The sequence below is a fragment of the Onychostoma macrolepis genome, chromosome 17, assembly GCF_012432095.1.
Source record: "Onychostoma macrolepis isolate SWU-2019 chromosome 17, ASM1243209v1, whole genome shotgun sequence".
Classification (NCBI taxonomy): Eukaryota; Metazoa; Chordata; class Actinopteri; order Cypriniformes; family Cyprinidae; genus Onychostoma; species Onychostoma macrolepis.
In genome coordinates this window covers 26728429-26753240 of record NC_081171.1, presented here as the reverse complement: position 1 = coordinate 26753240, position 24812 = coordinate 26728429, and the positions used below count along the sequence as shown (strand labels likewise).

The window sequence follows — 24812 nt, the reverse complement described above, 5'->3', positions numbered from 1 at the left end:
AAAAATTTGATTCGCTACTCCTCCTGCACCGTTTGTCACAGACCCATGAATGAGGTGTCAAATCGACCGGCTCATTGAGGAGATGTGCTATATCTTTCTAAGCGATCGGACCTCGATGTTCTGGCAGCGGGCAAAAATCCCATTGACTTACAATGGTGGAATGTTCGTGAATTTGAATCTCAACTGTCACTCTCACACACACACACACACACACACACACAAGCAGGCCCCGTTCTCTCTCTCTCTCTGTAACTCACACACTCATTTGACTCCTCTTTTAAGTAACCAATAAGTAATGACCTATGACCTTCATAGCCACACCCTAGCAACCACTTACAGCACCCTAGCAACCACCCATAGACTCCATTGAAAACAGATCAAAGGGATATCTTTGGATAAAAGTGTCATATAAACATGCAGGTTTTGCTCTTTTGACTCGTGATCAAACAGGACTTCCCTGCATGCTACACATGCTAGCAGTGAATAGCTACATGCTAATAGTGATTAGCTAAGTGTTAAATCAGACTAAGAACATACGAATAACTCTATAAATCTACATAGTAATGATGTGTGACAACTACCAACCGCTTAGCAATGCGCTTAGTAACCTCCCAGTTATAGAGGTGTGCTATATCTTTATAAGTAATTGAGTGTACGATGTTATCTGATGGATGAAAAAATTATAAAGTCCCATAGACTTAACATTGGCACAAAATTAGTGAGATTATATCTTTGGATCAGGAGGTCACAGAGACTTGGGGAGGCTCTTTTGACTCGGCCTATCAAGCAGCCAATAAGTACTGACATGACAACTTCATAGCTATGCCCTAGCAACCACTTACAGCACCCTAGCAACCGTAAAGACATTAACAAACTATTTTTCAGCACCAAAACATTGTAGAAACATGGGGTTGGGCTCTGTTGATTTAGACTGTCAAATAGTCTTTAAATATCATGCCATAAACTGTATGGCCACACCATAGCTACCATTTAGAGTACCTTAGCAACTGAACAAACTCATGAATAAGCAATTTCTCAGCACCAGAAAGTGGTATTGATATCGGCGTGGCCTCTTTTGTTGGGCTGAAAAACCTGTCTGTAAGTATCACCACGGCGACTGTGCAGCTACACCCTAGCAACCACATAGAGAACCCTAGCAACATAAATAAGCCATATCTCAGCTCCACAACATCATACAGACATGGGAGTTGGCTCTCTACAATCGCAGAACACTGTAGTATCTGCCCTGCGAATTTTGCCACTGCAAGCACCACTCACATTTTCTTCAGGAAATGTACATTCTAGTTATTATTCTTCTTCTTATTCTTCTTCTGGACAAAAATTTGATTCGCTACTCCTCCTGCACCGTTTGTCACAGACCCATGAAAGTGTCTAATCGACCGGCTCATTGAGGAGATATGCTATATCTTTTTAAGCGATCGGACCTCGATGTTCACACAGCGGACGGCGGGCAAAAATCCCATTGACTTACAATGGTGGAATGTTCGTGAATTTGAATCTCAACTGTCACTTTCTCACACACACACACAAGCAGGCCCTTAGAGCCCTTCTCTCTCTCTCTCTGTAACTCACACACACACACACACACACACACACACACACACACAGGCCCTTAGAGCCTTCTCTCTCTCTCTGTAACTCACACACACACACACACACACACACACACACGCAGGCCCTTAGATTCTCTCAATTAAATTCAATTCAATTCAGCTTTATTAGCATGACTGTGTAGCACAATGTTGCCAAAGCATTAACATATATATATATATATAACAACAACATAGATAATAATAAATAAAATCCATCTAAATAAATGAAAAGATAAAATAAGTCAGTTAATCATGTTTATCATCTAACATTGTGAATGGTTAATGCATATTTAGCAGTGAGTGCAGCTGTGTTATCATCTTCTCCAGTAAGAACATTTTCTCAGTATCACTAAGTTCAGTAAATCATGGAATCAATGCTTCAAATCTGGGCAAATATTTCCCTCACATTGTGATATTTAGGACACATCAGCAGAAAGTGTTTCTCGTTCTCTATCTGCTGTAGATCACAGTGTCTACAGATCCTCTGCTCTCGCTCTGTCCATGTTTGTCTATGTCTTCCTCTCTCTATTTCTAAATCATGGTTACTTCATCTGTATTTGGAGAGGATTTGTCTTTCTTTGAATGGTCTAATCAATAAATAATTGGCAAATCTAGTGGTTCTGTTTAGGTTGAGCAGCATTGGAGTTTATTATGAAGGTCAAAGTGTATTTTTGAGATTCATCATGAGTGTCTTTCAGATTTTTATCAATTTCTTTAATAATGGCTTTGGGGTTGTAGCTGTAGTCAGTGAGGAGCTGGGTTTTATGGACGAGCTGAAGAGCGGCGTGTTTAGAGGATGAGGTTCTGCTGAGGTTTCATTGGCACTGAATCAGGATCAGATCGATGGAGGTGATGCCAGAACTGAACACATCTCTTCTGGATCTCAATGTTCAGTGGGTATAAGCCTAATTCAGCTCTGCAGGCATCATTGGACGTACCTCTATGGACCCCTAAAATGTTTTGATAAATTCTAGTTGTAGTTTTTCTATTGAAGTTTTATCCCAATTTTAAAATGTATTATTGGTCCCCAAATTTCACTCCCATACAGTAGAATTTGTTTAATGATTGCGTGATATAATTTGATCCATGTTTTAATTGGCCAAACCGTGATTTGATGGCATAAAATGCCCTCCGGCGTCTCATTCAAGGCCTTCACAGCCAGACCGAAGCCCCTGATGCAGAGATCTCGATGCCCAGGTAAGTGTAGCTGCCGCTGTGCTCGAGGACTTCTCCTCCGTAACTGAACTGGTATCTGCTTCTGAGACCTGGCCTTCTTCTGGCTTCTCTCTCTCTCTGTAACTCTCTCACACACACACACACACACACACACACACACACACAGGCCCTTAGAGTTCTCTCTCTCTCTCTGTAACTCTCTCACACACACACACACACACACACACACACAGGCCCTTAGAGTTCTCTCTCTCTCTGTAACTCTCTCTACACACACACACACACACACACACACACACACGCAGGCCCTTAGAGTTCTCTCTCTCTCTCTGTAACTCACACACACACACACACACACACACACACACACACACACACAGGCCATTAGAACCATTCTCTCTCTCTCTCTGTAACTCACACACACTCATTTGACTCCTCTTTTAAGTAACCAATAAGTAATGACCTATGACCTTCATAGCCACACCCTAGCAACCACCCCATAGACCTCCATTGAAAACGGATCAAAAAGGATATCTTTGGATAAAAGTGTCATATAAACATGCAGGTTTTGCTCTTTTGACTCGTGATCGCAAACAGGACTTCCCTCACGCATGCTACACATGCTAGCAGTGAATAGCTACATGCTAATAGTGATTAGCTAAGTGTTAAATCAGACTAAGAACATACGAATAACTATAAATCTACATAGTAATGATGTGTGACAACTACCAACCGCTTAGCAATACGCTTAGTAACCTCCCAGTTATAGAGGTGTGCTATATGTTTTATAAGTAATTGAGTGTACGATGTTCGTCTGATGGATGAAAAAATTTGGGCGAAAAACTCCCATAGACTTAACATTGGCACAAAATTAGTGAGATTATATCTTTGGATCAGGAGGTCACAGAGACTTGGGGGAGGGTTCTTTTGACTCGGCTTATCAAGCAGCCAATAAGTACTGACATGACAACTTCATAGCTATGCCCTAGCAACCACTTACAGCACCCTAGCAACCATAAAGGACATTACAAACAATTTTCCAGCACCAAAACATTGTAGAAACATGGCGTTGGGCTCAGTGCATTCAGACTGTCAAATAGTCTTTAAATACCATCCCATCAAACTCATCTATCTATCTAAACTGTGGCCACACCATAGCTACCATTTAGAGTACCTTAGCAACTGAACAAACACATGAATAAGCAATTTCTCAGCACCAGAAAGTGGTATAGATATCAGCGTGGCCTCTTTTGTTCGGGCTGAAAAACCAGTCTGTAAGTATCACCATGGCGACTGTGCAGCTACACCTAGCAACCACATAGAGAACCCTAGCAACCGTGTAGCAACATAAAGAAGCCATATCTCAGCTCCACAACATCATACAGACATGAGTTGGCTCTCTACAATAGCGCAGAACACTGTAGTATCTGCCCAGAGCCGAGTTTTGCCACTGCAAGCACCACTCACATTTTCTTCAGGAAATGTACATTCTAGTATTATTATTACTATTCGCCCAGACAAAACTTCTGCACGCTACTCCTCCTGCACCTTTTGTCATAGACCCATGAATGAGGTGTCAAATTGACCGCTCATTGAGGAGAGGTGTGTTATATCTTTTCTAAGCGATCGGGCGTCGATGATCGTACAGCATGTGGAAAATTTGGGCAAAAAATCCCATAGACTTAACATTGGCATAAAATTTGTGAGATCATATCTTTGGATCAGAAAGTCACAGAGGCTTGGGGTGGGCTCATTTGACTTGGCCTATCAAGCAGCCAATAAGTAGTGACATAACAACTTCATAGTCACATCCTAGCAACCACTTAAGCACCCTAGCAACCGTAAAGGACATTACAAACAATTTTCAGCACCACAATATTGTAGAAATGTGGAGTTGGGCTTTTGACTCAGACTGGCAAATAATCTTTAAATATCATTCCATAAAATGTAGAGCACACCTAGCAACCATATAGAGTACCCTAACAACCGTACAAACACAAGAAATAAGCCATATCTCAGCTCCACAAAATCATACAGACATGGGAGTTGGCTCTCTACAATCGCGCAGAACACTGTAGTATCTGCCCAGCGCTGAGTTTTGCCACTGCAAGCACCACTCACATTTTCTTCAGGAAATGTACATTCTAGTATTATTATTACTATTCGCCCAGACAAAACTTTGTACGCTACTCCTCCTACAAAGTTCGTCAGAGACCCATGAATGAGGTGTCTAATCGACCGGCTCATTGAGGAGAGGTGTGCTATATCTTTTCTAAGTGATCGGGCGATGATCGTACAGAATACGAAAGATTTGGGTAAAAAATTCCATAGGCTTAACATTGGATATCAAATTTGTGAGATCATATCTTTGGATCAGGAAGTCACAGAGGCTTGGGGTGGGCTCATTTGACTTGGCCTATCAAGCAGCCAATAACTAGTGACATAACAACTTTATAGCCATGCCCTAGCAACTACTTTAAGCACCCTAGCAACTGCATAATAACATTAACAATTCTCAGCACCAAAATATTGTAGAAATGTGGAGTAGGGCTTTTTGACTCAGACTGGCAAATTATCTTTAAATATCATCCCATAAAATGTATAAGCACACCCTAGCAACCATATAGAGTACCTAACAACCGTACAAACACATGAATAAGCCATATGTCAGAACCAGAAAGTGGTATAGATATGGGGTGGCCTCTTTTGTTTTGGCTGAGAAACCAGTCTGTAAGTATCACCATGGTAACTGTGTATCTACACCTAGCAACCACATAGAGAACCCTAGCAACCATATAGCAACGTAAAGCCATATCTCAGCTCCACAACATTGTACAGACATGGGAGTTGGCTCTCTACAATCGCAGAACACTGTAGTATCTGCCCAGCGCCGAGTTTTGCCACTGCAAGCACCACTCACATTTTCTTCAGGAAATGTACATTCTAGTTATTAAGTTGGCTTGAGAAATATTTCTATATTTCAGGCTTTTCTGATATATATTTGGTAATTATATATTTAAACATTATAAAATACACAACTTTTATGATATATATTTTGTAATTATATATTTAAACATTATAAAATACATTAAAAACTGTATAAGTGCTCGCTTTTGCAATAATGCCACATAAATTTGCAGAAATGCCACACAAGTTGTGACTAAAACTTGATTGCAGGTACTTATTTATTTCAATCCAAAAAGTAAAATAAAATAAATTATTTTTTTTACATAAATGTAAATAAAATCAAAACGAAAAAAAAACTAAACTAAAAAACAACTGCAATAAGCAGATATGAATGGCGGGTATGTGTGTAAGAGAGTGTGTGTGTACGTACGTGAGTGAGTATGCTCGTTCCACATTGCATTTGTGCTCTAGTATCAGGCTTTAATTTTGTTGTGTGGACATTTTCAGATTTATGCAGAATTTATTGATTTTATTTGCCAATTTCTATAAAAATGCTCTTTGTTGCAGTCACACATGTGTGTGCGCACGTCTTTTCTACATTGCGTTTGTGATCTAGTACCAGGCTTTCATTTCTGTGTGAAAATTTTCAGACCTATGCTGGATTTATTATTATTTTTTGACAAATTAAAAAAATATATATAGATTTTTTCGTATTTCCCATTCATTTTCAATTGGGGTCATACTGACCCCAAAGACCATATTAGTAAAAAAAAAAAAAACATACCTTCAGAACAACCGAATCAAGACCCTTTTTTTTTTATTTTATTTTTTTTATGTGAATACAGCTAGAAAATGTTGAAAAGTCACAAAATCTTATTCCATTGAGATGAAGGGAAACATTTTTTAACTAAAGAAAGTTGATTGGGGTCATACTGACCCCAATACTATTTCTAATCCATTCAAACTCATCTATCTAATGTTTCTTATCTATCTATCTATTATCTGACTTTTATCTATCTATCTATCTATCTATCTATCTATGTGTCAAACTTTAAGCTTTTAAAACTACTTTAAACTTCAAACTATTTCAGACTGAAACCCATCAAACTTAAAACGTTTAACATTTTTCAAACTTAAACTTTTTAAAGTTCTTAAACTTTTTTTAAACTTTTTAAACTTTTCTAACTTTCTGGTCCATCTTTCTCAAGCCAACTTAAAGTTTGTCTCGACAAACTTTTCTATCTAGTTATTATTATTCTTCTTAGACTAAATTTATGAATGCATCTCCTCCTAGAGCTTTCAAGCTAGAATCACCAAACTCAGCGCAGCTGTTCAGACTGATCTCACTTGCAGTGTGCTATATCTTTTCTAACTGATTGGATTTATCGTTTTCATAAAACTGAAGATTAAAAATAATAAAATCCCATTGACTTACCATTACGGAATGTTCAAATGAGCCAAGACAATTCAAACTCCAACTGTCAAAAAAAAAAAAAATTTTAAACTCCCAGAATCCTTTGAGACTCAATCAAGCTTCCCTTCTATGTACTATTTCTAATCCATTCAAACTCATCTATCTAATATTTCTATTCTTTCTATCTATCCTAGCAACATACTAACCATGCTAGAAACATGCTAGCGACATGCTAGTCACATGCTAGTCATGTTAGCAAGATGCTAGTCACTTGCTAATCATGCTAGCAACATGCTAGTAAAATGCTAATCATGTTAGAAACATGCTAGCGAAATGCTAGTCACATGCTAGCGACATGCTAGTCACATGCTAATTATGCTAGCAACATGCTAGTAACATGCTAATCATGTTAGAAACATGCTAGCGAAATGCTAGTCACATGCTAGCGACATGCTAGTCACATGCTAATTATGCTAGCAACATGCTAGTAACATGCTAATCATGTTAGAAACATGCTAGCGACATGCTAGTCACTTGCTAGTCATGCTAGCAAGATGCTAGTCATGTTAGAAACATGCTAGCGACATGCTACTCATGCTAGCAAGATGCTAGTCACTTGCTAATCATGCTAGCAACATGATAGTAACATGCTAATCATGTTAGAAACATGCTAGCGACATGCTAGTAACATACTAATCAAGTTAGAAACATGCTAGCGACATGCTAGTCACTTGCTAATCATGCAAGCAACATGCTAGTAACATACTAATCATGTTATAAACATGCTAGCGACATGCTAATTATGCTAGCAACATGCTAGTAACATGCTAATCATGCTAGCAAAACATGCTAGTGACATGCTAATCATGTTAGAAACATGCTAGCGACATGCTAGTCACTTGCTAGTCATGCTAGCAAGATGCTAGTCACTTGCTAATCATGCTAGCAACATGCTAGTAACATGCTAATCATGTTAGAAACATGCTAGCGACATGCTAGTAACATACTAATCAAGTTAGAAACATGCTAGCGACATGCTAGTCACTTGCTAATCATGCAAGCAACATGCTAGTAACATGCTAATCATGCTAGCAACATGCTAGTCACTTGCTAATCATGCTAATAACATGCTAATCATGCTATCAACCTTTTTCTGGTTTTTAACTTTTAAAAACTAGTAAATGAACACTTAACTAGCCTATTGCAAACTGAAAACCTTTAAACTTCAAGCTTTCACAACTGCTTTAAACATTCAGGCTAGGCTTTCTCAAGCCAACCTAAAGTTTGTCTCGACAAACTTTTTAATCTAGTTATTATTATTCTTCTTAGACTAAATTTCTGAATGCATCTCCTCCTAGAGCTTTCAAGCTAGAATCACCAAACTCAGCCCAGCTGTTCAGACTGATCTCACTTAGTGTGCTATATCTTTTCTAACTGATTGGATTTATAGGTTTCATAAAACTGAAGATTAAAAATTATAAAATCCCATTGATTTACCATTACGGAATGTTCAAATGAGCCAAGACAATTCAAACTCCAACTGTCAAAATACAACTTTTAAACCCCCAGAATCTTTGAGACTCAATCAAGCTTTCCTTCTATGTACTATTTCTAATCCATTCAAACTCATCTATCTAATATTTCTAATCTTTCTATCTATCCTAGCAGCATACTAATCATGTTAGAAACATCCTAGCGACATGCTAGTCACTTGCTAGTCATGCTAGCAACATGCTAGTAACATGCTAGCGACATGCTTGCGACATGCAAGTCACTTGCTAGTCATGCTAGCAACATGCTAGTAACATGCTAATCATGTTAGAAACATGCTAGTCACCTGCTAGTCATGCTAGCAAGATGCTAGTAACATGCTAATCATATTAGAAACATGCTAGCGACATGCTAGTAGCATGCTAATCATGTTAGAAACATTCTAGCGACATGCTAGTCACTTGTTAGTCATGCTAGCAACATACTAGTAACATGCTAATCATGTTAGAAACATGCTAGCGACATGCTAGTCACTTGCTAGTCATGCTAGTAACATGTTAGTAGCATGCTAATCATGTTAGAAACATGCTAGCGACATGCTAGTCACTTGCTAATCATGCTAGCAACATGCTAGTAACATGCTAATCATGTTAGAAACATGCTAGCGACATGCTAGTCACCTGCTAGTCATGCTAGCAAGATGCTAGTAACATGCTAATCATGTTAGAAACATGCTAGCGACATGCTAGTCACATGCTAGTCATGTTAGCAAGATGCTAGTCATGCTAGCAAGATGCTAGTCACTTGCTAATCATGCTAGCAACATGCTAGTAACATGCTAATCATGTTAGAAACATGCTAGCGACATGCTAGTCACTTGCTAGTCATGCTAGTAACATGTTAGTAACATGCTAATCATGTTAGAAACATGCTAGCGACATGCTACTCATGCTAGCAAGATGCTAGTCACTTGCTAATCATGCTAGCAACATGCTAGTAACATGCTAATCATGTTAGAAACATGCTAGCGACATGCTAGTAACATACTAATCAAGTTAGAAACATGCTAGCGACATGCTAGTCACTTGCTAATCATGCAAGCAACATGCTAGTAACATGCTAATCATGTTAGAAACATGCTAGCGACATGCTAGTAACATGCTAATCAAGTTAGAAACATGCTAGCGACATGCTAGTCACTTGCTAATCATGCTTGCAACATGCTAGCAACATGCTAATCATGGTAGCAACATGCTAGTCACTTGCTAATCATGCTAATAACATGCTAATCATGCTATCAACCTTTTTCTGGTTTTTAACTTTTAAAAACTAGTAAATGAACACTTAACTAGCCTATTTCAAACTGAAAACCTTTAAACTTCAAGCTTTCACAACTGCTTTAAACATTCAGGCTAGGCTTTCTCAAGCCAACCTAAAGTTTGTCTCGACGAACTTTTTAATCTAGTTAACAAATACTGTATATATAAAATGACATGCTTAAAACTCAATTTGTAGTTCAAAAAGCAACAGTAACAATAGCTCACCGTATAGAGACGGATTCTTTCTGGCAGCCTGTAAAAGAGTGAAAAACACGGCGAAAAAGCAGTTAGGACTTCACTATAATAATCCGCTTTAACATTTCCCCTCAGAGAAATGGCTGAAAACGCATTAAGGCGTAAATATTAATTTTAAAAATCGCTAGCGTGACCGTTATTATTTGGTACGTCGCTGCGACATATGGTCCGGTCCAGTTATGTCGTCACGACGTAACTGTGTTAGCTGGGTGACGATTACTTCCTCGGAGAAATACCATTTTTCCTTAATTAATGTTTCGTCGTGAATGTGCGTGTCTTCAGTGTAACTCGATAGACCTGTTTCGACTGCGTTTTCTTCGAAAGAATAAAATAATCAGAAACGCAACATTTTACAAACTGGTTCGCGGTTGGCGGTTGAGAACGGCTTGACGTCACGGTTCAAAATCCAAAAGTGCGCCAAAGTCTGAGCTTCACCATTGCCATGGAAATGGGCAGCAAGCGTAAATGCCTGTGTGTGCATAATATAATTATTAATGTTATTACGTTAATGTGTATAATTATAATAATTGATTATTTTGTGTACTATACACACACGCGCGCACACACACACACATATATACATATAGTATATAACACACAATACATACTGGAATATATTTCATACCTTAGAAATACTGATGTTGTCATTACATTATAGATGTTACACTTACAATATAACACATTTGTCATAAATTAAATTTAAATCATAAAGCGAAAATTTTTGTGAGAATGTTCTATCTAGGGAATTAATTTTTGTAGTTTAATAAAATTTTCAATTATGATAAAGTGAGATCAGACAATTGCTTATATTGTAAAAATACTTTAGCAGTTGATTACAGCTTGGCATTTTTATCATATATTAATTCAGATAGTAACCTTAAAAATATCACATTACTTTATTTGATATACTGCACTCACCTGCATTATTTCTGTCAGCTAGATGTCATTGTTTTAGAAATATCACACAGAAACAATACATATACCATTCAAATACAACACATTGTATTTTCTGTAGTAAATTCATGCTGTATAGAAAGTGCTGTGGTAATCCTGTCATATTTAGTTTGTGTTGGAATTACCACACAAAAACAACAGAAAAACTACATACGGCATCTAATAGTAAATTCTTGTGATACTGTACAACAGAGAAAGTGCTATCATAATCCTGTCATATTTAGCTGTATTGGAATTACAACACAAAAACAACACAAAAACCACATACAACATCTAATGGTAAATTCTTGTGATACTGTACAACAGAGAAAGTGCTGTGGTAATCCTGTCATATTTAGCTTGTGTTGGAATTACAACACAAAAACCACATACGGCGTCTAATGGTAAATTCTTGTGATACTGTACAACAGAAAGTGCTGTGGTAATCCTGTCATATTAAGCTCTGCTCATTTGTTGTGTGGTAAATTTATGTAGTACTGCTGCAGTACCACAGGAATACCACAGGACATTTTTGTAAGCGGAGGCCCCATGTTTTTGTAGTGTTGCGGTCGTGAGGGAAAAAACCCCCCAAAAAAACTCTGTACTTCTCATTTGTATGTGAATACAAGGAATGTATTTCGTTACATTCCACCACTTTGTCATTTTGCAAATGAAACGAACAAAGTTTATTGCTAGAATATTAACACATAGTTGCTAACTACAGCTGCGTCTGAAGGACTAGGACCGGTCTTGTTGCCTAGCAACTGTGACAGCTGCCGTTGACGAGCGGCATTAACGTTTGTAAGACTTTTATATTCAACTGCATAAAACTAAACAGGATTAAAAACCTGTTTAAATATGTTCATATGAATGAATAATACAATAAACTACATAAAATCTAATTTTGGCAAGATATAAGTCAACATTTAACAGCTTATATTTTATATTTTTTCATGTCATTACAATATTCAAGCAAGTCGAAACCCAATACTTACATTTGCATAACAAATACACTTACAAGGTGTAATTCGGTCAAGTTAAAAATGAACAATCAGGCTCCATTTATTTTCATTTTCATTAACAAATAACATCTATGAAAGCTGTCTTCTCGCACCGTTGCTACGCGACAGGAGCGGCGATCGAGAACACCTGCTGGCACAACCAGGAACTAGAGAATCCTTCGAAGTCCGGGTCGGCCGCGTCCTCCAAAGGATGCAGTCTTTGAATTAGGACGCAGCTAGAGAGTGTGTGCTACTTTTAAAGTCCTTCTAATGTGAGACAGCTGTGAACTGATGACGAGATCCGATGAGAGACATGTGATGATTCATGATGATTGATCTGTGCATAAGATTATGAGAAATGGAGCCCTGGGTAAAGTGGCAAGAGTCTGGAGTGGAGTGCCCTCTAGCGAAGCTCAAGGGCACTCCAGCCAGAGATTGTGACATTTTCACACCAAGGGACTCATATTAAACCATTACAGAAGGTTCAAATGCTCACTGATGCTCCAGAAATGTTGTCTTCTTGGAAACATGTAACTATCTTCGGTAGCATCTGAAGGGCAGTACTGAATGGAAAAAATACGATATTTAGGCAAAATATGAAAAATGGTAACTGAAGGATTTTATTTAATTTTTTTTCTGAAGAACAGCAGACAGTTTAACTGTTCAGGACAAACAATGGACTCATGAACAATTGTCATGAAATAATAATAAAAAAAAAAAAAAGCTGTTGATCATTCAGGTAAGAACTCAGTATTAAGAATCAAGGGGATGTAAACTTTTGAACAGGGTCATTTTTATAAATTCAACTATTATTTTCTCTTGTGGACTATGTAAACATCTTTTATGTGAAATATATTATTCAAGTCAGTACTAAATAAACAATAACATGAGGGATTTTGTATGATCCCTCGTATTTTGGTAAAAAATAATTAACATTTTGCAGATTCTGAGAGGGGGATGTAAACTTTTGACCTCAACTGTAAGTAATGAGAAATATGTCCTAGCATTTTGAAGCAGCGGCAAGCTTTTCCCTTGATGGTGAAGTGATAGGGCTGTGTGACATTTGTTCCAAGGAGGAGTGTGCCAACCATGCAGTGCTAAGATGGATTTTCTTATTGGTTTAATTTGATTGGTATTATTCTAATTTCTGATTTATTGATTAATGTTTGGCATTAATGACATAACAGTAAATTTATAATTATTCTTAATCTCTGACTTTGTTGCTCAAAATGTTATCCTATTTTAAAAAAATATATATTTTAATGAATGATAGATCATTTCCTGTATTATATTATAATAGTTATGTAATATTACCTTAATATTACTTTGACTAGGCTATGTATGTTGCATATTCATTTGTCTAGGAACCTCAAAGCATGGTTTAATTTTTTGTATTTTGCGCTCAGGTCAGTTGTAAAACACTATTGGACATTTATGCTCTAGAAAAAAAGGAGTTACTATTCTATTTACCAAAGATCTTGTCTGACAGTAGAATTTTACACCTTTTATTTGTACTTTTATGTTTCCTTGAGGTACAATTTATCATTCCATGTAAAATAATAAACCTTTTTATCACCCTGTTTGTGAACCTTTATCACTTCTAAGGAGTGTCTTTATCAAGAATGTCTGTTTTACAATTCAGCAGAAAAGTTGTATGGCCTCATATTACAATGCTGGCATGTTTCTGATGGAATTGACGTGATACAATGCAATTATTTCCAGCTTTTAAAGTTACAACTTGTTACTTAAGAAAATAACTACCTCATAGTTTTTAGTGAGAAAATAATAGTATGTTTGAAATGGTAGGCTAAAGAGGGCGGAGTCTCACAAGGACTGGATCATTTTAAGCAACACTGGCCTTTGGGCTCAAAGAAGTGTATTTATAGTAAGGTCACAAGGAGTTCATGTTATTCAGTTTGGCACATGTGAACAAAATTCTAGTAGCCTCACACTGTATTGCTGGAATGCAAGCTCTAATCTGAGTTTTTTTCAGCATATGAGTAATGAGATAAAAATTCAGGACACCGTCAGCCCAGCACTTTTCCTGCATTGAAAGGCAGTGATCAAATCCTTAGATGCTGTATCACACAAACAAACACATATCCCTATTTTAACATCCTGTCCTTATGATCAAAATCAAGTCTGAATGAGTGCCCTTTGTGTTTTAGAAATAGAATTCACACAGAGAACAATTGTGAGCATGTAACGACGTGGAACGAACAAAGGTTTATAACTTCACAATGCCATAAAAAAGAAGAGACTATGGCTCAACACGCAAGATAGACATGTTTTTACTGCCATTACTGCTTAAATGATAAATAAAGTCAAATTTGGTCACATTTCAGTATGAGACTTTAATACTTTAAAGTTAATATAGTGCAGTTTTACAAAAACAGATTTATATAATTTACATAGTATAATTTAAACTCGAATACAAAACTACCATTTTGACAAAATAAGCTATGTATTATTTCACAATTGCTTCAGATGAAATTTAACTTTGAACAAGGACAAGTATCTTTCTGAAACCACAGCTAAAAGATGAGAGAGAAAAAGTCAGTAATCCTAACTGCATGTTTATTTCAAATTGAAAATGTTAACTGGAACAGAATAAAACCACACTAACAGAAAATAATTAAAATACATATGGAAATACAGCATGACAAAGTACAGGAAATTCAAAATAAAAACAACGTGAAAAACCATCAAAACCACTCTACCCTTCACATCATTTAGGTAAAATGTTTGTGCTTTCTTTATGAAAGTTTGCAACATGAACAAAACACAAAACCATGACTTGACAGGTTAACCTAAGGTTAGTTAACCTTGCCCAGCAATGTAAATTATGTTTTTAATCATTTGTGAAATTTAGCTCATAGCTAATTAAATAGAGGCTACAAGAGAATACAAGGAAGAGAGTGGCAGCTGCTAACAGGCTATTTTCCAATGTTTACCTAAGAAACACAACATTCTCTCAAGAGAGTTAAAGAGATCTCTGAAAAAGCGTAATCAGGAAAATGGGGGTAGGCCTCTATTTTGCTCAAAGTTTGAGCTCATGGAAACCCTCTGTGTACACAACTGAGACTGACACACCAAAAGTTCAACTGAAATGTAACATTCAACCAAATGTAGCACAGATCAACAACACAGGCTCACAAGGAGGAGCCTAATACTCGGTCAAGAGTACACTGGAGAATGATTGAACAAAAGACCACACTAAAACTCATTAGAAGAAAGGTAAATTGGTGGAAATTCATGTGACAAACTAATTAATATTAAAATACATTCAGTAGCAAATTAGAATGCATTCGTAAGTTCAATCAATATTCATTTAAAAAGAAAAAGAAAGAAAGAAATCCAAAAGATTAATAAAAGAGGGCACTTTTATAAAATACAATTACATCTGCAACAGGAAAACTGACTCAGTATGCAACTCTCTACACACAAAAGGCATTCAGTAGCATGATGCAAGAAGACCATGTGAGAAAGCAAACTGCTAAAACTCAGTGAAGGGAACCACAACTTGGATTGGTTTTAATTATAATTATATATATATATATTTTTTTATGTTGGTTTTATGTCAACATGAAACCAGCATAATGTCAACACATGAGACACCAAAACAGTCATTACTATGTTTATAAAACTAACACTGTAATAATTTCCTGTTATCTAGGCTGATTTCCTGTTATCTTGGGCCAATTCAACCTCCATTTCCTTTGCCCATAGAGTTTTTCAGTGTGGATTATCATTGTATTGACAGTTCAGAAGATGATAAATATTGAGATTATATTTGGATTGGATTTAACAAAACATTTTAGGGACATTAAAACAATGCCTGCATCAAAAAAAGAGATTTGAAGAAAAAAAAAAAAAAAAAAAAAATATCGCAATATTAAAAATTCAAATCATGACAACATTTCAAATAAAAGTTAAAATCTAACTGGTTAACATGGTTACCAAATAAAATACCTTGGGCTAAAATGGAAGACAATAAAAATATGTTTAGCATCTAATAAGGATTAAGCTTTGGCAAATTGACAGTTTTTTTTTTCTGTCTAAAGAAGAAAGAAAGAAAAAAATCCACCAATATGGTGGAAAAAACATGCAGTGAACATGCATTGTTAATGATCCAGTTCATAGTGAATCTTAAACCCTGTAGTTTAGACACGTCTGTTGTATCACCGAATAAAGAAAAACAAAAGAAAAAAACAAAAGAAAAAAAAATTAGTTATGTAAAATCACATTTGAAAGGAGTGAATGGGAAATGGGCTGTATGTAAAAGCTTATATTACTATAGTTTTCACCGTCATTTCGTTTTTTCATGAAAGAAAAACTTTAATGAGGTTTAGGAAAGAAAACTGAATCAAATGTCAGTGTTGTCCTCTTTGGAATACTCTTCCACCAGCTGTTCATAGGAGTGGCCATGGTTTGACCCATCTGTGTTGAATATAGAGGTCTCAGATTCCGAGCCCTGTTCCTCTTTGAAATCGGTCTCATCAGCAGTTGAGAACTTAGGCATAAAGGCATTATCATCATTCTCCAGGTTGTTGTTTAGCAAATTATCTTCATCAATAAAGGTAATGTTGGCATTGGGAAACATGAGGGTCTGGTAACTTTTGGAGTCCCATGTGATCCGGCCATCACTGCATCCTCCATGTTCTTGACCTTTGTGTTTCTCTCCTGCCTCCTTGTCCAACTGATTCTTATACATTCTTATACAGTCTAGGTCAGTGTCTGTCTCTCCTTCCCCATGCATTTCATTCATGAGAAGGCATTCTTCTTGGCTAAGAAGGTAACTCTTGGATTTTGAGAGAGCTACAGTAACTCTATCACTGAAGCTATAGCGGCGCTTCTGTCGAGGTGAGCGGTCTAGACTGAGAATGGAATTTCCATTAATGGAATGACTATCACTGCAGCTCTTTGAGCGGTTTGGTGCTTTATTCTTGCTTCCAGTGATGAAGCCGACACATTGTTCTTCTCCTTCCTTGTCAACACCTATCTGCTTGATTAAGTCATTGTAATCTTCTTTTTTCTTGGACAGGAAGCTAAAGATGTTGACATCATTGGGAGTTGGTGGCAGATGTAGGGTCTTGTGACTCGCCTTGATGCGCTGTAACTCATCCAGAGAAAGTTTGCGCCTTTTACGGCGTTTCTTTAGAGCTTTGTGAGCCTCCACAACCATGCGCACCTTCCAATTGAAAAACAAAGACAGCCATGCCAGACCAAGATAAATCCACACCTCTACAAAGTACCGATACAGAATAGGGTAGTCAGCATTGGGGTCAACACCTAAACAAAACAGACAGTGAAAATAGTTAGCAAATTATATTAAAATCTGTCAAAAATGTATACATTTATGATTAACTCTAATATGCCTATATGTCTTTTTCATAAATTCTCATAAGCTATCTATGCTTCACTGAAACAACTTTTACACTTGGAGACACTGAATCTTCCAAAAGTTGAATTTAATATGGCTGTTTATGCATATCTTAAAAAATAACTAGAGAAGTAAAGCTTGACAGGACAAACTTTTATGGTGGCTTGACAAATCTTTTTGAAAAAACGTTGAAAGTTTGACAGTTATATAAATGCAGTAAGAAAATCAGGCAGCTAGCTAGGTAGGCATTGGTTATAATTAAACATTGTTGCTAACATATTTAGCACATTATGTTAATGACCTGACATAATCCTGTAACATCAACACCCTTGTGAAGAAGGCCCGAGAGCGTCTGTTCCACCTCAGGCGCTAAAAGGATTTTTAAACTGCCCTCTAAGGTACTCAGGAGCTTTTAAACCTGCACTACTAAGAGCATCCTGACGAGAAACATTATACACAGTAAATTTCCCGGTGTTAAATCAACACCACTTGGTGTACATATGGGTTCCCATATGTACACCAAGCGTTGTTGATTTAACACTGGGAAATTTACTATGTAGCCTGGTTTGGGAACAGCACAATGCAAGACAGACATGCTCTCCAGAGAGTGATGCGATCAGCTGAGCTAGGGCTGGGAGGTATATTGAGTTTGTACGATATATTGATATGTATGTATGTATGTATGTATGTGTGTGTGTGTGTGCGTGCGTATGTATGTGTGTGTGCGTGCGTGCGTGTATATATATATATATATATATATATATATATATATATATATATATATATATATATATATATATATATATATATATATATATATATATATATATATATATATATATATATATTTTTTTTTTTTACAAACTGTACCACGGGCAGAAAGATAATGAAGGACCCCAGCCATCCCAACCATGGACTGTTTTCTCTGTTGTGGTCAGGGAACGTTTCTTCTTAGATTTGATTTTAAAGAATGTTGAGGGGAATTATTTTGGTTAAAGGGCATTAAAAAAACAAATAAATAAAAAGGCACGTATAAATCTTTTATTAAATAAACTATTGCAATATACCATTAAAAAAATAAAAAGTAAAAATTAAATTTTGATTTCATGGTGACTTAAACATGTTGTAGCCCATTGCTTGCATGTTTTAACATGTTGCTACCATGATTCAAACATTTACACAATGTACTATTGATACATATGTTGCATGTTGTTTAAATAATAAAAATAATAAATTGTTTTAAGTAAAATGTATTATTATTATTATTATTATTATTATTATTATTATTATTATATTAGATAATAATAGATGATGTTTCACAAGAAAATAATTAAGCATGTGAGATAACAGTGATGCCTTGGCTGCCACAATAAGCTTAAATAGTAGATAAGTATTTTGGCTTTGTCAAGTCAACATAAGTGACTAGAAACATTTTCTCACAGGATCTATCATAGCAAGCAGTTTTAACATCTCAGTCACCCACCTGCTACAAGATCACCAAATCCAATAGTTGTCAAAGTGACAAAAGAAAAATACAAGCCCTCAATATAGGTCCAGCCCTCTTGAGACATGAATACAAATGGAGGAATCACTAAATGCACCAACACACCCCATAACAGAAAGACAGCTGTGCAGGTGAACTGTGTTTTCCGCTTTAAGAAGAAACACACACACACACACACACACACACACACACACACACAATTAACAACCTTATAACAGAAAAATAGCAAAATGCAGTTAGACATTTCATAGCTGTTATTATAGTGATATTCAGATTTCAAATATAATGGTTGTTTGTGAATATTCCTCACCAATGTTACCCCTTTCTTAGTAAGATATTGACCAAGGTGTTTAGCTCTTCCACCAAAAAACTTTCCAAGTTCACTGATCCATGTGAAACACAGCGGCACTCCAAAAAGACCATAAAAGATACAGAAAACCCTCCCTGAAGGCGTTTTGGGGGCAATATTTCCATAACCTGCAGATATAAACCATTTTTGGTAAAACAATTTCTCTCATTACAGTCTGAACACAACATGTTCTATCTTAAGACATGGCATCCATATAGGTCTCAGAGTATTAAACAGAATTTAAGAATATATTGAGGAAAACAATGCTTAAAAGTCTCCCAATTCTGTGGGAAAAAATATACATGACTGTAGCATAAATATTCACCTAGGGCTACACAATTAATCAAAATTAAATAGCAGTCATGATTAGGTAAAAACTGTTATTGTCATTCATGCCTTTCAGTGAAGCACGGTTCTGTGATCAGCAGTAAAAGGCCAGAGGAAACTCCAAATATGTCCCGCGGAAGAAAGGTAATGCACATCGTTCCAGGAAACAGAAGAACTGTTTTCACTGATTCGAAGTGACTAATAAACAGGACTACGACAATATATGGTTTATCGGAGTTTTATTATAATTTTTATTATAATAAAGTACATTTATAATGCAATGCCAAGTGAGTTTGTAATAAAAACATGTTATTAAATGTGGTATTTTGTGGGACAAGAGGTTCATAAATGCTTCTTATGTTTGTGGAAAGATGTTTGAATGAATGAGAAGTGCCGTAAACTGAATCCCACCTTTCGCAAATAGTCAGTGACTTTCTCCTATAAAGCATTTTTTCAGTATAAACTCTAAAAATAGTTAAATCCAAAATAATTGTTTAGTGTAAAACATGTTGAAGATTAGCTGATAGGCTGTCGATTCATTAAAATGATAAGCTGCTTCACTGAAAGATATGCATGACAATCGCATTCGATTAATCGTGCAGTCCTTTTCAGTGCCATGCTCGAATTTCCCGCACCACTCAAATTAGAAAACATTATTATAAGCTAACCGTTGTGAATCGGGCTAAAGTAAGGTGATAGTTTTGAATACTGGCTGGTTATGTACTTGCTCAAATATTGATTTCGGATCATTTTTAACCCACAAAAGTTACAGACTGCAGCTTTAAGCTTCAAATGTTTCCTTTGATTATTTGATTATTATTAAGTGAAACAGATTTGCTTGATTTTCATGCTGCATAAATAGACTAGATCCATACCTATAGTTGTAATAACTGTGGCTGCAAAGATGACAGCATTGGGCCAATTCCAGTTGTTGAAGGTTTTGTCTCCTGTGATGGTGATGCCTTGTCCTGCAGCATCAGACACCACCTATTTCAAAATTTGAAAAAAAAATAAAAGCAAAATTGTCAGAAAAGCGCCTGACATCTTGGCAAATTTAAAAGTGCTGGCTAATGCTAAACGTAAATTCAGTAAGATTGTTATTCACGTCGATGTCGAATGATGTTTGACTTCGCCAGTCGGAGATCACTAAAAGTAATGTTAAAGAGGTGTGTGAACTTGCAAATACGATGTCTGACACTGTAATATGCTCTGGTCCCCTCCCTGCTTACCGGGATGATGAGATTCATAGCAGACTGTCCTCACTCAATGGCTGGATGTCTAAGTGGTGCCCGCAGAATAACACAGGTTTTATAGACAATTTCAACGAGTTTTTGAGGCAGACCTGACCTGTTGAAAAGAGATGGTGGTCATCCCTCCTGGGGTGATGCCGCTCTTCTCTCTAGAAATATGGCACATAATCTTAGAGTTCGTACTTGACTAACTGGGGCCCAGGTCAGGAAGCAGACAGACTGGCTAAACAGACCGTCTGCTAGCCGCCTCACGTCACAGAAGTCAGTTAATTCTCAGCACATAGAGACTCTTTCACCTAGATAATCACACTATAGAGACTGTGTCTGTTCCCCGAACTAGAAAATACAAAAAAACGCCCCAACCAATTTAAGAGTAACAATTTGATTGACGTTCAACAAATAAAAAATGTATATAATACAGAGAAACATGATAAAGCTTGGTTTACTGAATATCAGGTCCCTTTCCACGAAAGCGCTTTTTGTTAATGATATGATCACTGATCATAACTTAGATGTGGCTCTGTTTGACGGAAACCTGGCTAAAACCAGATGAAAACATTATTTTAAATGAGTCTACTCCCCAAGATTACTGTTATAAAAATGAACCGCGTCCAAAAGGCAAAGGGGGAGGTGTTGCTACAATTTATAGCAATATTCTCAGTATTTCTCAGAGGGTAAGCTTTAAGTATAACTCCTTTGAAGTAATGGTGCTTCATATAACATTATACAGAGAAACAAGTGTTAATGATAAATCCCCTGTGGCGTTTGTACTGGCTACTGTATACAGGTCACCAGGGCACCATACAGACTTTAAAGAATTTGCTTATTTTCTATCAGAGTTAGTGCTGGCTGCAGATAAAGTCTTAATTGTTGGTGATTTTAATATCCACGTTGATAATGAAAAAGATGCATTAGGATCAGCATTCATAGACATTCTGAACTCTATTGGGGTTAGACAACACGTGTCAGGACCTACTCATTGTCGAAATCATACTCTAGATTTAATATTGTCACATGGAACTGATGTTAATGATATTGAAATTCTGCAGCAAAGTGATGATATCTCAGATCATTATCTAGTCTTGTGTAAATTCCATATAGCTAAAACTGTAAATTCTACTCCTTGCTACAAGTATGGTAGAACAATCACTTCTACCACAAAAGACTGCTTTGTAAATAATCTTCCTGATTTACCTCAATTCCTCAGCATATCCAAAAGCACAGAAAAACTTGATGTAACAAACTATGGACTCTCTCTTTTCTAGCACTTTAGATATGGTTGCTCCTTTATGCTTAAGGAAGATTAAGGAAAAGACTCCAACACCGTGGTATAATGAGCACACTCGTGCCCTAAAGAGAGCAGCCCGGAAAATGGAGCGCAGCTGGAGGAAAAACTAAACTAGAGGTATTTCGTATTGCTTGGCGGGAAAGTACCCTATCCTACAGAAAAGCATTAAAAACTGCTAGATCTGATTACTTTTCATATCTTTTAGAAATAAACAAACATAACCCCAGGTATTTATTCAATACAGTGGCTAAATTAACAAAAAATAAAGTATCAGCAGGTGTTGACATTTCCCAACAGCACAGCAGTAATGACTTTATGAACTATTTTACTTCCAAGATCGATACTATCAGAGATAAAATTGTAACCATTCAGCCGTCAGCTACAGTATCGCATCAGATAGTGCACTATAGATCCCCTGAGGAACAATTCCACTCATTCTCTACTATAGGAGAGGAAGAATTGTATAAACTTGTTAAATGATCTAAACCAACAACATGCATGTTAGACCCTATTCCATCTGACTCCTGGAAGCAGCTCTTTTAGTAGTTTAAAGATCCTCTTTTGGCTATTATTAATTCATCATTGTCATTAGGATATGTTCCCAAAACTCTCATTAAAAAAAACACAACTTAACCCCAAAGATCTAGTTCTTTACAGACCGATCTCCAATCTCCCTTTTCTGTCAAAGATACTAGAAAAGGTAGTATCCTCACAATTATATTCCTTCTTAGAGAAAAATGGTATCTGTGAGGATTTCCAGTCAGGATTTAGACCGTATCATAACACTGAGACTGCTCTCATTAGAGTTACAAATGACCTGCTCTTGTCATCTGATCGTGGCTGTATCTCTCTATTAGTACTACTGGATCTTAGTGCTGCGTTCGACACTATCGACCACAACATTCTTTTGAATAGACTAGAAAACTTTGTTGGCATTAGTGGAAGTGAATTAGTGGTGAATTAGTCGATTTGAATTAGTGGTTCAAACCGTACTTATCTGTCCGCCATCAATTTGTAGCAGTGAATGAAGAGGTATCATATCGATCACAAGTGCAGTATGGAGTACCTCAAGGCTCAGTACTAGGGCCGTTACTTTTCACACTTTACATGTTACCCTTAGGAAATATCATCAGGAAACACTGTGTTAGCTTTCACTGTTACTGCTGATGATACTCAGCTTTATATTTCTTTGCGCCCCAGTGAAACACACCAAATTGAGAAACTAACGGAATGCATAGTTGATATAAAAAAAACTGGATGACGAGTAATTTCTTACTGCTAAATTCTGAAAAAACAGAGGTGTTAATTATCGGACCTAAACCCCCCACATGTAATAACTTAGAACACTGTCTAACACCTGACGGCTGCTCTGTAAATTCTTTGTCATCAGTTAGGAACCTAGGTGTGCTATTTGATAGCAATCTTTCCTTTGACAGCCACGTTTCTAGCATTTGTAAAACTGCATTTTTTCATCTTAAAAATATATCTAAATTGAGACCTATGCTCTCAAAGTCAAATGCAGAAATGTTAATTCATGCATTTATGACCTCAAGGTTAGATTATTGTAATGCTTTATTGGGTGGTAGTTCTGCTCGCTTAATAAACAAACTACAGATGGTCCAAAATGCAGCAGCTAGAGTTCTTACTAGAACCAAGAAGTATGACCAAATTAGCCCGGTTCAGTCAAAACTGCACCGGCTCCCTACTAAACATCGTATAGATTTTAAAATCTTGTTAATTACTTATAAAGCCCTGAATGGTTTAGCTCCTCAGTACTTGAGCGAGCTCTTATCGAATTATAGTTCTCCATGTCCACTACGTTGTCAAAACTCTGGCCATTTGATAATACCTAGAACAGGGCTATTCAATTAACTTCATTTGAGGGCCGGCTTATCGAATTGACCTTTTGAAGGGAGCCAAGGGGGTGGCCTTCTTTTTCTCGGGGGCCTATAAAATTGGAAATTAAATTTAAATGCATATTCAGCAGTAAAATGAACTAATATTACCAACAGTAACATCTACGAAAAGGTTAACATTAGTGCTGTCTGCCATTCAATTAAAAATAAAATCACACATTTTTTAATTAATTAAAAAAAGTGACTAAATGCATAATATATTTGTGTTGTCATATTTTCACACTGCACTTCCAAATTAATATAGAAACAACAAAGATGGTATATTTTAAATGTGTTTAATGACATCTTTTTACTGGCCTATTATTAATGAAGTATCATTGATACAAATAATGTTATTGTTACTCTATTAAATCCATTTTTTTCCTTTAATTTTAGGCAATATTTATAGCCATTTAATATTACAGTATAATTGAAATGTTATGATATTTTTAACCTTATAGGCTTAGAAAAATATTACAACTTTTTATAAGTAAACTTAAAACAATCTTCACAAACTATAAATTGTATGCATAAGCTATATTGATTATTCTTTATTCAAGCTACAAAAGTTAATCAGCAAGCAGAGCAGTCAAGTGATTTCTCTTTTTCTTTAGTTCTTTGATTTACAAATCACAGACTGCAGCAGGTTTCACTTTAAAAGCAGCGCTGTTTCTTTAATAAAACCTGATGCACATGACACGGATGTG

The 24812-nt window shown here is 36.4% G+C and overlaps 1 protein-coding gene across 2 annotated transcripts in view; it reads right to left on the bottom strand.

The window, feature by feature from the left end:
- Positions 1 to 15996: 15996 nt before the first annotated feature.
- Positions 15997 to 24812, bottom strand: part of kcnk5a (potassium channel, subfamily K, member 5a) — a 74011-nt gene continuing 65195 nt past the window's right edge. Inside the window, exons 2-5 of one of the 2 annotated variants that reach the window (XM_058748741.1) lie at positions 20548 to 20659; positions 19307 to 19473; positions 18976 to 19144; positions 15997 to 17401 (exon numbers count right to left, since the gene is read on the bottom strand). In XM_058748741.1, coding sequence (XP_058604724.1) covers positions 16476 to 17401; positions 18976 to 19144; positions 19307 to 19473; positions 20548 to 20659 — 1374 coding nt within the window. In that variant the 3' untranslated portion in view covers positions 15997 to 16475. The remainder of the gene's footprint in view (positions 17402 to 18975; positions 19145 to 19306; positions 19474 to 20547; positions 20660 to 24812) is intronic. The other variant, XM_058748742.1, reaches the window with a different exon arrangement.